A 16,973-nucleotide genomic window follows, 5' to 3' on the forward strand; every position below is an offset into this window, starting at 1 on the left:
TTCCCCCTAGCTCCTCAAAAAAATCAGTCTTCAATTGTTTAAAATACAAGAAGTGATTAATGCACTTAATGGACTCTTCATCACCAAGACTCACTTCAAACTGATACATGCAGTGCATTAAAAAGTAAATGGATTTAAAAGCCATTTCTAAATATTATACAAGTAAATTAGTATTTAAGGAAAAAATTAAATTCCATCAAGAAGCTGCATGATATTGGTCACAAAATATTCTTTAAAAATCCTTTATGGATCAAGGTAACAGACAAAATTTAGAATTAATTTGCTACTGTATGTACAATGCCTAACAAAGGAATCTATAAATATGATCCAAAGCTCCTCACCAAGACCCCAGGGTATTCAAGTCTTATGTAGTTAGTGGATAAAGATCTTACTGTTGGAAAAGCCTACAACAGATGTGATTTTGATCAGAGTCCTGTGACATGAAGCCCTAAATTTATAAAGGGCACCTTCCAACTCCAATAATTGACCAATGGTCAGCCCTCACGTGGTGTTAAGAAGCAGGGATGTTGGGAGCCATGTAAACTTCCCTACGTCAGTGTTCAGCTCCTGAAATATCCACAGAGATGCCTACAAATGGAATGTGTGTCCTGAGCAGCAGAAATTGGATTTTGGTCCCCGCCCCATTACCAGCTGTGCTCAGGAATTTGAAGAACTCAGTTCCCTAGTCTTTTGTATTTTTCCCCATGAACCTCCTCATGGGAAGCATGAAAACAGATTTATACAATCAATTTCAAATTCAGAAAAAAAAGAGCTTAAACTATAGTTAGTTTTGTGACGCAGTAGGGGCATTTAGTGTATTTCTATTGAAAACAAACTTTGAAAAAGTTCTTTAGTGTAAAGCAAATTTTACACAACAATGGTACAAATGACAATACAACGTAATGTCATTTTATAGCAGCCTATCAACAGGATTACATTTTTCATGTTTTATACGTAAGAACTGTATTAATTCTTGTGCTGGTACACAGTATCTTCTGCCCCCACACTTGCTGTTGGCAAGTGAACAGTTCCCAGTGCCAAAGCATTAAGTTCAGACACTTGACAACATAAATCTAACTATATGGGAACTAGAAACTTCAAAAACTAGGTGGTCTTTAATCCAAAAAGCTCTGACAAGCTAACCAGAGCATTCTACATGCTGCTATTTCCAAAGCTTAAAGCTAAGGCCTTCTGAACCCAGAACATCTTATACACCAGTCATAACTACAGCACCTTAAAACAGATTCAATCATCAGGGAATTCACTTTCTAACTCCAAAGGCCATGTCTACACTTGCGAACTTACAGCAGCACAGCTGTACTGATGCAACTGCGCCACTGTAAAAATCGCTCATGTAGCCACTCTATGCCAACGGGGGAGAGCTCTCTCCTCAACATAATAAAGCCACTTCCACGAGCGACGGAACCTATGTTGGTGGGAGAAGCTCTCTTGCCAACATAGCACTGTCCACACCAGCACGTCTGTCATCAAAACTTACATCATTCAGGGGTGTGTTTTATATAAATTTAAATAAATTATACTAACAAAAGTGGTAGCATAGACAAGCCCTAAGATAGCTAGTCAAGGCTTCAAGACTATGAGCAGGAAGGAATCCATCCTGTTTCCCCCACCCATTCTCCAAAAATATATACACCAATGTCTTTTGTTTCTAGATCTCCTTTTCTTGATCTGAGTTTTGTATTTTCACTATTGCCATTATTTACAATACACTGAGAGATAACTAACAGATTACTTATCACAAGTTTGTATGTTGCTGAAGTTGGGTACCCATGTAGAAAGCAGAGAATGGTAGCAAGGAGTCACAAGTATCCTTTACTGGCTCTGCAATCTAAGGGTCTATGGAGGTTTATGAATGGCCTCCAAAAGTTTCATATAACCTTTACACCCCTTCCTCCCCAGCAAATTAATTGCAATAAGATAACAAACCACTTTTTTTTTAAGCTTCTTTTAATATAATTTAACAGCTGGAAAGGAGGAGTTAGCATCATGTGACCAGTCAGCTCTTTGCCAATAAGTGCTCCATGGACCACAATTTGAGAACTATTTTAATGTTGGTAAGCAACAGCATTTAAAAAATTTATTTCTGAAACCACATGATATTGGATCGACTCCAAGTTGCCAGCTAGTACAAAAAGGTCTGTCTTGTTCCTGGGGGTAATAGGCAAATTCCTCTATGATTTTCATTACCAATGAAAGAGGCATCAGAAATCACGTAAAAGTTTGGTTTGCTGGATGTATGCTTGTCTTTAACATTTTGAGCAGGAAAGTTATTCAGAAAGATTATTATTGAAATGTGGGGCAGAAAATAAAAAGGGTCAAAAGTCAAAGGAAAATCCATGTGACCCAAATACCTTGTTTTCTTATTACTTCTGTTGCCCTACAGTTGGTTGCTTCCAAAGATATCATTTGCTAACATTTATTCATCAAAATTCAAAAATACTTTAACATAAGCTCAATAATTGTATATCTAATAAATAAAACTTTGTTTTTAAAATAATTTCACTTAAGTTCTGAAACACTTAAAAAAAGTCCACTGCATGGTTACTAAAATATCTCCTACAAAAGCAGGAAAGCAGCAGTCCTGGAAGCTGCTGCAGAATGCTATTACTTTAGATTAAATCACTGGAATAGAGATCTCCACTATGATCTCATGTTGGCCAGCACTGATCAGGACCTGTCATTAGAGCCCTGGTTCCATGCAGGACCACTAGAGAGTTACCTCCTATGGCGACAATAGAAATAGTCATTTCCACAAGAAATTACTTTCTACAGAGCTTTTAAAATCTATGATCTGAACAGCCCTACCTGTGGGACCCTTTGCACTGCCTGACTCCATCTCCTACAGAGGAAGGTCTATAATCGCTAAGAAACAGGGAAGGTAAGCATCTCTGACATCTGAATCAATATCACTAAGTTCTGACTTCAGAACTCATTATATGGCTCAGGACTGTGAGGTTTCTCTACGCCATTGATGTTTTCCTGTGCCATTTCCTTGTCTACTGATCTCCTGCTTGGCTGAATCTAAAAGAAAAGGAACATGTTTTAAAAAGTTAATATGACACACATTTAGAAACAGTGTTACTTTAACAGTCAATATACAATTAAATGAATTAGATGTCCCAAACAGACTTGCTCAGAACTGAGACAAGTAATACAAATAGATTCCATTTGGTGATGAATGTTTCATTGAGGTAACTATTTAAAAGTGTATGGAAAATTTTAAACTTGCACACCAAGGCTCTGACTATATAACATGAAAAAAAGCAAAGGCATGCCAAACAACATTCTTGCTTGAGTTTGCCAGACCTGTACAGTATGTTGTGCCCACATACAACAGAGCCACACTGCAAAAGCAGATTGTATTGGTTGGTTGCAACCCACAGGAAATCTTTAGCTCACATCCAGCTGAAATGAAGCAGTCTACAATGTTTTCTCCCTGATATGGGCAGGAAGCCACAAATGTTGCAGATTCCCCAATTCAGGCAGTCCTCTTCACTAGAGCCCTGCATGGATACAAAATCTGTATCTGCATCTGATCCACAAACATAGTCCATGGATATAAAGTGGATATCTTCAGATTTGCAGGGCTCTACTCTTCACTCCATTCCACAACGTGGTATTTTGAGTTTGAAAACCTCCCAAAAGCCCCTGCTCCCAAGAATAGTGCCGACACTGATGTTTCAAGCATCCCAGAGTACATAATCTATCTTGCAGCTGGGGCTATGTATGGATATGTCAAAATGATTCTGGCAAAGAACGCTGGTTTAGGGACAAGCAAGAAACAGACATTTCATGTAGTCTATGCATTTGCAACATTTTCCTCAGATAGATAACCTGCTGTTTATGTTTCAGTGTACCAGTATTTTATAGGCTGTGAGGATGGGCCACCTCCTCAGAGATGGATGAAAAAAGGTCAGAGGTACGATGAATGCCTGGAGATGCAACTAAAAAAACCAGTCATCTGGAAAGCATTGCTGTACAAATGTCCTATAGGAGTACCTAAGGGGAGCTCAGTGATGACCAGGCAGTCAGAAACCAGGTAGCTCTTAGAAAATTAGGCTAAATTCCCATCTTTCTGAGGGCCAGGCATCTAGGTGACAGTAAGACTGAGGTTTCATAAACTGGAGCCTGTGTGTGAACTAGTTGGGCCTTATTTTGCTATGACATTCAGATATAATAAATACTCAGATTCCTTCTGGGCATTAGTACCTTTCTTTGCTTGAGGTTTACCACTACATTTCCCTCTTACATCTCACAGAATGCACAATTAACCCATGGAACTCATTGTCATGAGGATGTTGTGATGGCCAAAAGTATACCTGGGCTCAAAAAAAGAACTAGGTAAGTTCTTGGCGGACAGGTACATCAATGGTATTAGCCAAGATGGTAGAGGATGTAACCCCACGCTCAGGGCAAGCTCTGTCAGAGACAGGACATGGGCTAGATGGACTGATCCAATACGGCTGTTCATATGTTTTCACAAACATCCAGCTGCATATACAAGGAAACACACGCCAAGGCTCCTTCAGCATTAACCAAAACTCCAGAACATTTTACCTGGAAGGGCTGGCTGATACCAGCTACAGACTGCATATTATGGCTATAATAACAAAGGAGAAACTCTCCTCCTGCATGGGGGATCTCATCAGCACTGATGTAAACCTGTCAACATGAAAAAAGGAAGACAACCATCAGCAATTTCACTGACAAAGCAATTAATAACAAGCAGCCTTTACTATATACTAGAACTAGATCATAAAAAGACAATACTGAGTCTTTACAACAGATCCACTGTATACATGTAAATCAGGGAGGAAGAAAAGGCCGTTCTTAACACTTCATTCAGGGGCTAGAGCTTCATCTCTTTCAGGAAAGTGCAAAAATGCTTAGTCTTATTATTCTGCAGAGGCTTCTCTCAGCTCATGATATGCCAGAGAAAAAAAGTCATGGGCTACCACTCATCATCTCTCAATCTGTATTTTGGCTCAACTTTTTGTAGCTTGACATTAATCTCCCTCTCAGGAAGACCAAGTGGGTGAGGTAATCTCCTCTATTGGACCAACTTCTGTTGGTGAGAGAGACCAGCTTTCAAGCCACACAGAGCTCTTCTTCAGTACTTCAGGCATCACAGCTAAATGCAAGGTGGAACAGATTGTTTAGCTTAAGTAGTTAGCACATAGTCTGTATTCGCAAAAAGAAAAGGAGTACTTGTGGCACCTTAGAGACTAACCAATTTATTTGAGCATAAGCTTTCGTGAGCTACAGCTCACTTCAAAGCTTATGCTCAAATAAATTGGTTAGTCTCTAAGGTGCCACAAGTACTCCTTTTCTTTTCACATAGTCTAAGGGACCATTCAAGGTAGAGTGGCCTGTTAACAACTTTTGTCCTACAACTGCAGAAGATGGGGGAGTAGGTTACAGATTGTTGTAATAAACCATAAATCCAGGGTCTCTGTTCAGTCCATCAGAGTAGCTGCCGTGTTAGTCTGTATTCACAAAAAGAAAAAGAGTACTTGTGGCACCTTAGAGGCTAACCAATTTATTTGAGCATAAGCTTTCGTGAGCTACAGCTCACTTCATTGGAGCTGTAGCTCACGAAAGCTTATGCTCAAATAAATTGGTTAGTCTCTAAGGTGCCACTAGTACTCCTTTTCTTTTTGTTCAGTCCATGATTTTTAGTGTCTAGCAGAATTATAATTTTAAGCTCCCAGGCTCATCTTTTGAAAGTATTGCACTGGTTTACTTTGAGGATGAGGACTGACAGGTTATAGAGTGATCACTTTGTGAAAAGTGTTCATCCACAGGATAGGATGTTTTTGCCTTTTATCATTTTCCTCAGAGTTCATTCAAAAAGCAAAGAGATTGTCTGGTTTCATACACATGGTTGTTAGGGAATTTAGTGCACTAGATGAGGTATGCCATATGTTATGACAGGTATATGTAGGATCCATGGGTCTTGAAAGGTGTGGTTTGCACTGATTGTTCTAGTAGGGTGTGGTGAGGCTTGGAGTTGGTGTGTCCTGGTCTGTGGGGAGTTTGCTTCCGATGAAGAGCTTGGAGAGGCTGGAGGACTGTCTGAAGGCCTGAAGCATGGGTGAACACTTTTCACAAAGCAGTCGAGACCCATCAGTCTTCATCCTCAAGAAAATCTGCATAACACTTTCAAAAGATGAGCCTGGGAGCTTAAAGTTATAATTCTGCTAGACACTAAAAATCATGGACTGAACAGAGACCCTGGGTACATGGTTTATTATTACAACAATCTGTAATTAACCCCCCCCCCCCACTAACCACCTCCTTTTGTCCTACAATTGCAGAGGTGTTAACAGGCCACTCTACCTCGAATGTCCCCTTAGAATATGACAGGTTTCAGAGTAGCAGCCATGTTAGTCTGTATTCACAAAAAAGAAAAAGGAGTACTTGTGGCACCTTAGAGACTAACCAATTTATTTGAGCATAAGCTTTCGTGAGCTACAGCTCACTTCATCAGATGCATTCGATGAAGTGAGCTGTAGCTCACGAAAGCTTATGCTCAAATAAATTGATTAGTCTCTAAGGTGCCACAAGTACTCCTTCCCTTAGAATATATGCTAACTACTTGTGCTAAACAATCTGTTCTGCCTTGGAGTACCTTTCCCAGACCTGAAGAAGAGTCTGTATGGGTTCAAAGCTTGTCTCTCTCACCAACAGAAGTTGGTCTAAGCAAAGACATTAGCTCCCCCACCTTGTCTCTCTAATATCCTGGGACTGACATAGCTACAACTACACTGCACATCCATAAAAAGCTATATAACTACCCTCACATTTCACAGATTTTGAAACTATCAGTGACCAGGGACACCAGAAAATAACTGATTAAGACCTGCCTTGGCACTGTCACCTAAGCAGCTTTTCAGAGGTTCTGAGAATCTACTGGAGTGTTGGACTGGAAAATCTGATCAGTCTGTCCACTAATCCTGCATCCCCAAGATTTTGAGAATAAAAGGTCTACTTTATTTGCAATTAATTTGAACCTCTATTTAATCTGACAAAACCTCTGGAACTAAATAATTTGCATGAAAAATAATATAGCTTTCACCCTTATTTTGATCACTTTTAGAACAGTATTACGAAATAATTTAATCACTGTCTTATAGAAAGCTAATAAGATGCTAAAATTCTCAATGAGAAAAAAGGACCAAAGAAGATTACAACAAAAAGCGACATTAATGGGACATTTGATACACTATGACAAAACTATATGATATCCATGCTGTAATGAGCAACCCTAGCAGTCATAGAGGTAAAGAGAGTCAGCCACTTATTTCAGAGATAGAAGCAGATTTATTAAAATAAAACAACGGTACTGACAACAGTTCTCTATGCAATGAAGAGTCATTTCTGTAGAGGGGGGAAGAAATCAAGTAAAACACTGTCTTGGCAGCGCACACAGACCTGGGAGAGAAGTAAGAACAGAGAAAATGTGTTGCATCACTTTGCAAAAACCCTAATAAAATTAAGTTGGAGTGGTGAAGATGGGCTACAAAGACCAACTCCATTACCAGCTGGCATTCCTTCAGTTGAAGAAAGATTACTCTTATAAAGAGCCTTGAAAATGAGCATGGGAGAAAAACAACAGAGGCAGGAGCCCTTGAACCCAATAATATTAGAAGCCCACACTAAAAGAAAATGGTAATTCCCTCACTTGAGTAACATCTTCACTGGACGAAATTTCATCATCTTTTACCCAGGTATAGGTCACATAGTCATTCACATGCCTGAATGCCACCTGCAGGGAAAGACAGAAGCCATCAGCTCTCTAAAAAAGTAAAGCAAGACACACTGGGGCAACATGGAAAACCTAAGAGTAAGATATCTGCTCTTTTTAGTATATATTACTGTAATTTTAACTAAAAACATTCATTTTAAAAATTAAACTATTTTCAAAACATGCACTGAGCATTAGTCAACAATTTATCGTGAGAGAGAGAGAGAGAGAGAGAGAGAGAGAGAGATATTTCTGTACCCTAAACCCTCTGCCCTCTTCCTTCCATTTCTGCTCTCCCTTGCTACATTATACCAGCAGACAGGGGCACTTTGGGGAAGAGATTATTCTTCATTATGTCTCATACCTAGCACATTGTGCATAAATAATATTTTACCACACTTTACAAAATATTATTTCTAGGGATGATAAAAATAATTATTTTTCTGTCCACCTAGGCATGTTACCAAATAACTAATAATTCAAGAGTTGGGTGGTTCCAGGCATATTGAAACTACCAGCGACTAGTGGCACTAGAGAATAACTTGCATTTTAGATCTCTAAATAAGGGAAGCATGCAATGCCAAATGAACTACTTCCCCACCACCAATCCCACATCTGCTTTACTGCAAAGATATTTTTATTCTGCAGCGAGGCATGATATTCTGGTAATGTCACCTGGTAGAGCCCAATCCAGTCCCAGGTACTGCTTGGAAATTGAGATAACGTGGAATAGCTGATTAGAACATCCCGTGCAGCATTCCACTCACCCTCAGGATTCAGAGTGACCAATGGAGTGGACAAAAGAGGCTTTATCTAGACAAGAAGGAAGACTGTTTTGAATATATCCATCAGTTAAGGCCTGTTCTACACTGAAAAATGATATTTACCTAGTTATGTTCCTTTTTCCTTACGTGAAAAATTAGTTTGGTCAACCTACCCCGAGCGTAGACTCAGCTGGGCTGGCAACAGAATTCTTCTATTGACTTAGTTACCCCCTCTTGGAGCAGTGGATTAATTACAGAAATGGAAAAAAAGCCCAACCATGTATGGCGTATCTGTGTTGGCACAGCTGTGCTACTGTAGCATCTACAGTGCAGACCAGGAGGTCTCAGCCTTTTTCTTTCTGAGGCCCCCCCCAACATGCTATAAAAACTCCAGGCCCAGCAGGAAACAGAGGGGTGGGTGGGCTCTGGCATATTTTGACTTCTACTGGGGGGGGGGGGGCCTGAGGGCGCTTGAGCCAGCTCTGCACCCTGGGGCCCAGAGGAGGAAGACCCACCTCCACCCCGACTCACCTCAGTGGGCCACATCTGGGTTGGGGAGGTGCAACCAAAAATTATAACTCAAGGGGTGGGGAGGGGCTCAGCATAAAGACTTTGAAAACTGCTCAGGGTGCAGGCAGGGGATAGCTAGGAGCTGTGTGCAGTGAGGGATGTAGCTCAAGGTGCAGAGAGAGGAGTAGCTAGGGGCTGTGTGAAGGCAGGGGGGTAGCTCAGGGTGCAGGGAGAGGGGGTTGTGTGCCAGGAGGGCCCCCACTGCAGTCACTGCTCCTCAAAGGCTCTCCAGGCCCTGCAGCCAGGTCCCTCCACTCAGGAGGCTCTTACCGACTGCGCAAGCAGCAAAAGGGGGCTGAAAGCTGAGGAGCAATCACAGTCCTGGGCACCAGCAGCAGAAGATGGGGGAGCACCATGGCTGCCTGCTCCATGGCACCAGCCAGAACAGCAGCTGCCCCACACTGCCTGGCTTCAGCTTCCCACCTGCGACTTCGCCAAGGGGCGGGGCCTGAGGGGTGCTGAGCTGCCCCCGGGACTGTCCCAGTCTGGTTAAGACACTACAGTTTGTTTTTTTTTGGGGGGGGGGGATGCCCCCTCATGCCCTCCCTAACTCCTCCCATGGGACTATGGGACCCCCTGAAACTGGCTCACATCCCCCCAGTTGAGAACTGCTGGTGTTGATTAGCCCCCAATATTTTACCTTTGGTATGCAGCAACATCTGTTGTGGGTCCTTAGTTGCATAGGGATAAGGGGAACATCTGACAGGGTAACCAAACGGATTGGGGGGCGGGGAATAGTAGACATCATATAGCTGGACTTCAGTAAGGCTTCCGATAGTCTCACATGACATTCTCATAAGCAAACTACACAAATATGGACTAAATAAAGTTACTATAATGTGGGTAAACAACTAAATGAAAACTGTTCTCAAAAGAGTAATCGTCAATTGTTTGCTGTCAAACGGGAAGGACATATCAAGTGGGGTCCCACAGAGATTTATCCTGGGTCCAACCCTGTTCAGTATTTTAATTTACAATGTGGATGATGGAGTGAGAGTGTGCGTGTGCTTATAAAATCAGGAGACGAGACCAAACTGGGAGGGGTTGCAAACACTTTGGAGGACAGGATTAGAATTAAAAACGTTGATAAATTGGAGAATTGGTCTGAAATCAACAAGATTCAATTCAGTAAAGACGAGTGGAAGTACTACACATAGGAAGGGAAAATTAAAAATGTACTTATACAGAAAAAGGGGAAATAACTGGCTACACAGAAGTATGGCAGAAAAGGATCTGGGGGTTATAGCAGACCACAAATTGAATATGAGCCAATAGTGTGATGCTGATATGAAAAAGGAAAATGTCATTCTGGGATGTATTAACAGGAGTGTCATATGTAAGAAGAAGAAATAACTGTTCAGCACTATTCAGCAGTGGGGAGGCATCAACTAGAATACTGTGCCCTTTAAGAAAAAAGTGAACAAATTGGAGTGAGTCCAAAGGAGAGCTACAAAAATAAGAGGTTTAGAAAACATGACATGACCTGGGAAGAAAGGGAGAAAGAATTGGGCATCTTAGGCTACAAAAGAGACAGCTGGAGGGGAGGAGGGATGATAACAGTCTTCAAATATGTAAAAGGTTGTTATGAAAAGGATAGTAATCAATTGTTCTCCATACCAGGGCAAAACAGGAAGTAATTTGCTTAGTTTGCAGCAAGGGAGATTTAGGTTGGATATCAGGAAAAGCTTTCTAATTAAAAGGATAGAAAAGCACTCGGGTGACCTATTATAGAGGTTGTAAAACCCCCATCACTGCTGAGACCAGGATAGATAAACACCTGTCAGGGTTGGTCTAGGTATACTTAATCCTGCCTGAATGTAGAGTGATGGACTAGATGACCACTTGAGGTTCTTCTCCCATTTACATTTCTATGATTATAATCAGGAGCAAAGGCTTAACAACAGGTCTAGAATCCCTGAAATACCTACCTCACTCTGTGTGACTTGCCTCTCAGGAAGAGGAAGCCATTAAGGAAGAGAAATTCTCAACCTGAGTCATGAGCCTAAAAGTCTGAGGATGAAGAAATCTTTGCTCATTTGTAAAAAAAAGCCAGTGCAAACAAATTTTGTAATCCAGAAGAAAATATCTGAGACTGCAAACAGCAGGGCTTCATCTTGTTGTGTTTGTCACATTTCTGCTTATGACTTACATAAAAAGATTCAGAGAAATAAATTCCGTAAATTAGGATTAATTTTAGTTTTGCCTTTAAGATTACCATTTCCTAATGGGAAGATATTTGCTCCAAAATTATAAAAATGGGACAATACCTGAAGCCCGAAGGTTCCTGTAACAGGTTTGTGATCACTGATGCCATAGCTCATGTGACTGATATAGTTATTCAGGGTCACAGAGATTGTCTGCTCTCCTTCACACAAATCTCCATCCTCTGATGGATGCTGGGAGAGATTCTTCACCCTCCAAAGAATTCGATCTGTCCATGCTGGCTTCCGTTTCTTCCCACTACAAGAGTATGAGCAGAGTAGATGAAAGGAGGAGAAAAAACAGTGGCCAAAAGCTACAATGTTATGTAACTATATAACATCTATTAAAAGTTGATCCAAAATTGTAAAAAATTATTACAACATTCAAAGCAATCACATCTCAACTTCATTTTACAACTCTGCTCTAGCATGCATTACAGCCAGACCCAGGGTTATTAAATTCAATTGAACTTCACTGTAAGAGATCAGCTTTCATGGGTCCCTCTAATTGGAAAGAAATAAAATGAAAAAGAGTGTGGGAACGGATTAGTCAGTTTCATATAGGAAATGATGCTTTCTCCTAGAATTCTCTCCAAGAACATGCAAGAATCTACAGTTAATGCAGAAACTGTCCTGACCTCAAGCCAATGGCCATCCTTGGGCAGGGTATAGCACCCATCAGACATTTCCTGACTTTTGCTGATCTGTGTCACACGTTGAGTATTTTTTATATATTCTTGGTTCCAATATTTTTTAAAGAACAGGAATAATTTTGTATTAATAGCCATCTGGACAGCTTCACCGATGCTAATTATGTAGCTAGTAGTTTTTCCATACTATTATCACCTGTTACGTAGAAGAGACAGAGCAATGGATTCTGCCAAGCTACTCCAGTGTGTTATAATGATAGCATAATTTCTATACTTAGTACACAAGCTTTTCCCTAATAAAATGCTTTATAACATCTAGTAGAGGAAAGTTTGCGTACAGGCAGTAGATTCTTGCACCTAAGTAGCCTGCAACCACTATGGTTTGGAGTTTCCTTTTATACCATATATCAACAAGAGAAGACACGAGCCTTTCCGGATTCTCTCTGTGATGGGAAGATAACTTTAAAGCAACAGCCCTCTTTATGGCCATATCACTTCACAGTGAAATGGAGAAAAGACCATATCCTATGGAAGAGGAATTAGAATGCATTGCATTTAATTGAATTACAAGGGTTAAAGGAGCACGATGCGTAAGGAAAACTGTCAGTTTGACAACTTTCAACAAACTACTATAAACCAGCTATAAACTGCTCAGATTAAATTCAGCACCCTTTCCCCTCCCTACATGCAGGTCTGACTCACCTTAAATGAGAAATGGAAGGGTTTTAAGTGATTAAGTAAATGTACACATGAGGGAACAAATCCCATGTATTCCAGTAGAAATACAAACTGACAGAAATCTTTAAAAGCTGCAATATGTCTGCTCTGCTGTGCAAGGCAATACGAAAATGAAGAGCCTGAATACAAAGTTAATACACTGTTTCCTTTATCTGACGATATGGAATAACCAGATAGAGAAGGGAAGCTCAGAACATATATACCACTATCCAGAACAATATAAAATATACCAATCCATTGAAAGATAGTGGTTGGCTGGTTTAAAGCATCCTTTGTGAACATACTCAGAATGCAAAAATGTCTGCCTGTCCCCCCACCTTAGGTGAATCAAAAAACCTGCATTAATATTAACAGAAATTGAATGCACACATTAGAGGTGTTTAAATGAAGTAACTTGAGTTACAAAAAGAGTTCATGATATTCATATTTAACAAACTAATGCCACATTACTGTGTCAAGATTTCTCAAGTTGCATAATTACTTATTTCAGAGTAACAGCCGTGTTAGTCTGTATTCGCAAAAAGAAAAGGAGTACTTGTGGCACCTTAGAGACTAACCAATTTATTTGAGCATGAGCTTTCGTGAGCTACAGCTCACTTCATCGGATGCATACCGTGGAAACTGCAGCAGACTTTATATACACACAGAGAATATGAAACAATACCTCCTCCCACCCCACTGTCCTGCTGGTAATAGCTTATTTAAAGTGATCATCAAGTTGGGCCATTTCCAGCACAAATCCAGGTTCTCTCGCCCTCCACCCCCCCAACACAAATTCACTCTCCTGCTGGTGATAGCCCATCCAAAGTGACAACTCTCCACACAATGTGCATGACAATCAAGTTGGGCCATTTCCTGCACAAATCCAGGTTCTCTCACCCCCCCACCCCCCTCCCAAAAACCACACACACAAACTCACTATCCTGCTGGCAACAGCTCATCCAAAGTGACCACTTTTGCCAGCGGGATAATGAGTTTGTGTGTGTGGTTTTTGGGAGGGGGGTGGGGGGGTGAGAGAACCTGGATTTGTGCAGGAAATGGCCCAACTTGATTGTCATGCACATTGTGTGGAGAGTTGTCACTTTGGATAGGCTATCACCAGCAGGAGAGTGAATTTGTGTGGGGGGGTGGAGGGCGAGAAAACCTGGATTTGTGCTGGAAATGGCCCAACTTGATGATCACTTTAGATAAGCTATTACCAGCAGGACAGTGGGGTGGGAGGAGGTATTGTTTCATATTCTCTGTGTGTATATAAAGTCTGCTGCAGTTTCCACGGTATGCATCCGATGAAGTGAGCTGTAGCTCACGAAAGCTCATGCTCAAATAAATTGGTTAGTCTCTAAGGTGCCACAAGTACTCCTTTTCTTTTTGCATAATTACTTATATTTGTTGGTTACCGAATTTTAAAGCAGGTTACACTACTGCTATCTGTTCGTGCTCAGGTAAAAAGCCCACTGCTTTCAGTCCAGACTAATACATTAAGATTAGTCTCAGTGATTCTCTTGACGTGCTACAGCAGAGAAGAAGATGCTACAACTTTCAATTAGATTCAGGAAATTCGTGCAGAAAATCAGAAGTCTGATTTTCAAGTATTTCACAAGAATCAAATCAAAATCTGAGCCTTGTTTTGATTCTGCAATATCTACAATCTAAGAAAGCCAGAGAGTCGTCTTCTTACTTAAACCAAAACAGTGTCTTCTGCCCCCTGAAAATAAAAACAAAGATAAGTATAAGACTCCTGATGGTCAGGAGCTAATTTCTCCATTGCAATGTGCCCTGCAGATCTTGTAAATAATAAAGCAATTTGGAAACAAATTAAATTCACAGATTAAATATTTTACAATCTTTATTTAAAAAGTTGTTTCAAACATAGCTTTATGGATGATTTAAAGCAGTGGTTTTCAACCAGGGGTATGCATATCCCTGTGGGTATGCAGCGGTCTTCCAGGAGGTACATCAACTCATTTAGATATTTGCCTAGTTTTACAACAGGCTACATAAAAAGCACTAGCGAAGGCAGTACAAACTAAAATTTCATACAGACAACTTGTTTATACTGCTCTATATATTATAAACTGAAATGTAAGAATAATATTATATTTCAATTGATTTTATAATTTTATGGTAAAAATGAGAAAGTAAGCAATTTTCCAGTTAACAATGTGCTGTGACACTTTTGTATTTTTATGTCTGATTTTGTAAGCAAGTAGTTTTTAAGTTAGATGAAACTTGGGGGGGGGATATGCAAGACAAATCAGACTCCTGAAAGGGGTACAATAGTCTGGAAAGGTTGAGTGCCATTGATTTAAAGCAACTAAAAAACTTCCCTGTGGTGTCCCAGAAGTCCAGGAAAATAACGGACTGCAAATGTGAAGCATCATATATTCATTTATTTAAAACATCAGGCCATTTGTTTCCCCCCAGAACTTTGCAAGGCAACATTAGTCTCTGATGACAGTTTATAGGCCTAGTTTGGGCTTTAACAAAGTGAAGTGATCAGACTTTTTGGCATGCTGAACAATCTTACAAAGACAGAAACTGACTAAGAAAAGGAAAATAGGATTTTCAACTGAGGAAAGTTCCAATGTTCTGTACTATGTCCAATGTTTCATATATTAATCTGGAAAAGTGGGTAAACAGTGTCAAAACGTGCTGATGACAATTATTTTGGTTAGTCAAAACTAGAGATGGGTAATGAACTACAAAAAGATCCAACAAAGCTAGATGAACAGGAAACAAAAAGGCAGATAAAATGTAATGTTAACAAATGCAAGGTAATGTACATTGCAAGGAATAATATAAACTACTCATAAACCTTAACGGGTTCTAGACCACTGGGGGGACAACTTGGTCATAGTGTGGCAAAAGTCTAACAGCAGAAAAAGAGTTTTCATGTATAAAAAATGAGTGAGAAAAATACCACAAATATTACAAAGCCATTACATAAATCAGTGTAATGCCTTCAAAGGTATAACCAGATCCAGTGGCTAGAGGCTGATGCTACAAAAATTCAAATAGGAAAGTATGTTAAATTTATTTTAAGTGTAGCTGTGTGTAATCAACCATTAGAATAGCTCACCAAGGAATGTGATCAACTTGAAGTCTTTCAATCAAGAGTTGATGTCTTTCTAGAAGCTATACTGTAGTTCAACCATAAATTACGGGGCTCCATTCAGGAATTACTAGTTGGATGGAGTTCTATGGCATGTGTCATGCAGGTCAGATTAAATGATCACAGTGACCCTCTTCTGACCTTAAAAATTGTATCTATGAATGCCATATTGAGCTCTGATAACTATCTCACAAAGTATAGTAGAAATAGAAGAGGGGCAGAGAAAGGCAACAGATGATTACAGGTATGGAGAGAATTCCGATGGAGAGGGTAGAAAAAATTGGGATTGTTTAGTTTAGAGAGGAGACAAAGACAACAGAACATGACAGAAATACACAGACTGAATGGTGTAGCCAAGATAAACCAGGAGCTCCTATTTATCTTATCTTCTCATTATACAAAATCAAAGGGACAGTCAATTAAATTGAAAGGCAGAAAATTTAAAACTGATAAAAGGAAAACATACATAATTAAACTGTGGAACTCAGCCACAGGATGCCACTGAAGCCAATATCTTAGAGGGCTTCATGAAAGGATTAGAGATTTATAAAATCATGACTGGTGTAAAGAAAGTAGACAAGGAAGTGTTGTTTACTACTTCTCATAACACAAAAACTAGGGGTCACCAAATGAAATTAATAGGCAGCAGGTTTAAAACATAAAAGGAAGTATTTCTTCACACAATATACAGTCAACCTACGGAACTCCTTACCAGAGGATGTTGTGAAGGCGAAGACCTTAATAGGGTTCAAAAAAGAACTAGATAAATTCACGGAGGATAGGTCCATCAATGGCTATTAGCCAGGATGGGTAGGAATGGTGTCCCTCGTCTCTGTTTGCCAGAAGCTGGGAATGAGCGACAGGGGATGGATCACTTGATGAGTCCCTGTTCTGCTCATTCCCTCTGGGGCACCTGGCACTGGCCATTGTCAGAAGACAGGATACTGGGCTAGATGGACCTTTGGTCTGACCCAGTAGGGCCATTTGTATGTTCTTATAAGGGTAACAGAAACATCCACAGTTGTATTAGATAAGGCACTTCTGTTTTTTTTAATTGGATATGAATTCATGTTTTAGCAAGAGTCAGCCACTAAATTATGGGGTTTAGGAAGATAACCTGCCCACAGAGAAAGCATTTCATAGCTTTGTGCTCTGAGGTTTCTTGAATTT

The 16,973-nt window shown here is 40.2% G+C and overlaps 1 protein-coding gene across 3 annotated transcripts in view; it reads right to left on the reverse strand.

Annotated features, from left to right (window-relative positions):
- Positions 1–212: 212 nt before the first annotated feature.
- The window catches only part of INPP5K (inositol polyphosphate-5-phosphatase K), a 33,642-nt gene continuing 16,881 nt past the window's right edge, over positions 213–16,973 (reverse strand). For 2 of the 3 annotated variants that reach the window (XM_084650680.1, XM_084650679.1), the window contains exons 9-14: positions 14,370–14,396; positions 11,370–11,562; positions 8,444–8,581; positions 7,706–7,789; positions 4,579–4,683; positions 213–3,042 (exon numbers count right to left, since the gene is read on the reverse strand). In XM_084650680.1, the coding sequence (XP_084506806.1) occupies positions 2,944–3,042; positions 4,579–4,683; positions 7,706–7,789; positions 8,444–8,581; positions 11,370–11,562; positions 14,370–14,396 (646 nt within the window). In that variant the 3' untranslated portion in view covers positions 213–2,943. The remainder of the gene's footprint in view (positions 3,043–4,578; positions 4,684–7,705; positions 7,790–8,443; positions 8,582–11,369; positions 11,563–14,369; positions 14,397–16,973) is intronic. The other variant, XM_084650681.1, reaches the window with a different exon arrangement.

This window comes from Lepidochelys olivacea, assembly GCF_965140295.1.
Source record: "Lepidochelys olivacea isolate rLepOli2 genome assembly, chromosome: 17".
Classification (NCBI taxonomy): Eukaryota; Metazoa; Chordata; order Testudines; family Cheloniidae; genus Lepidochelys; species Lepidochelys olivacea.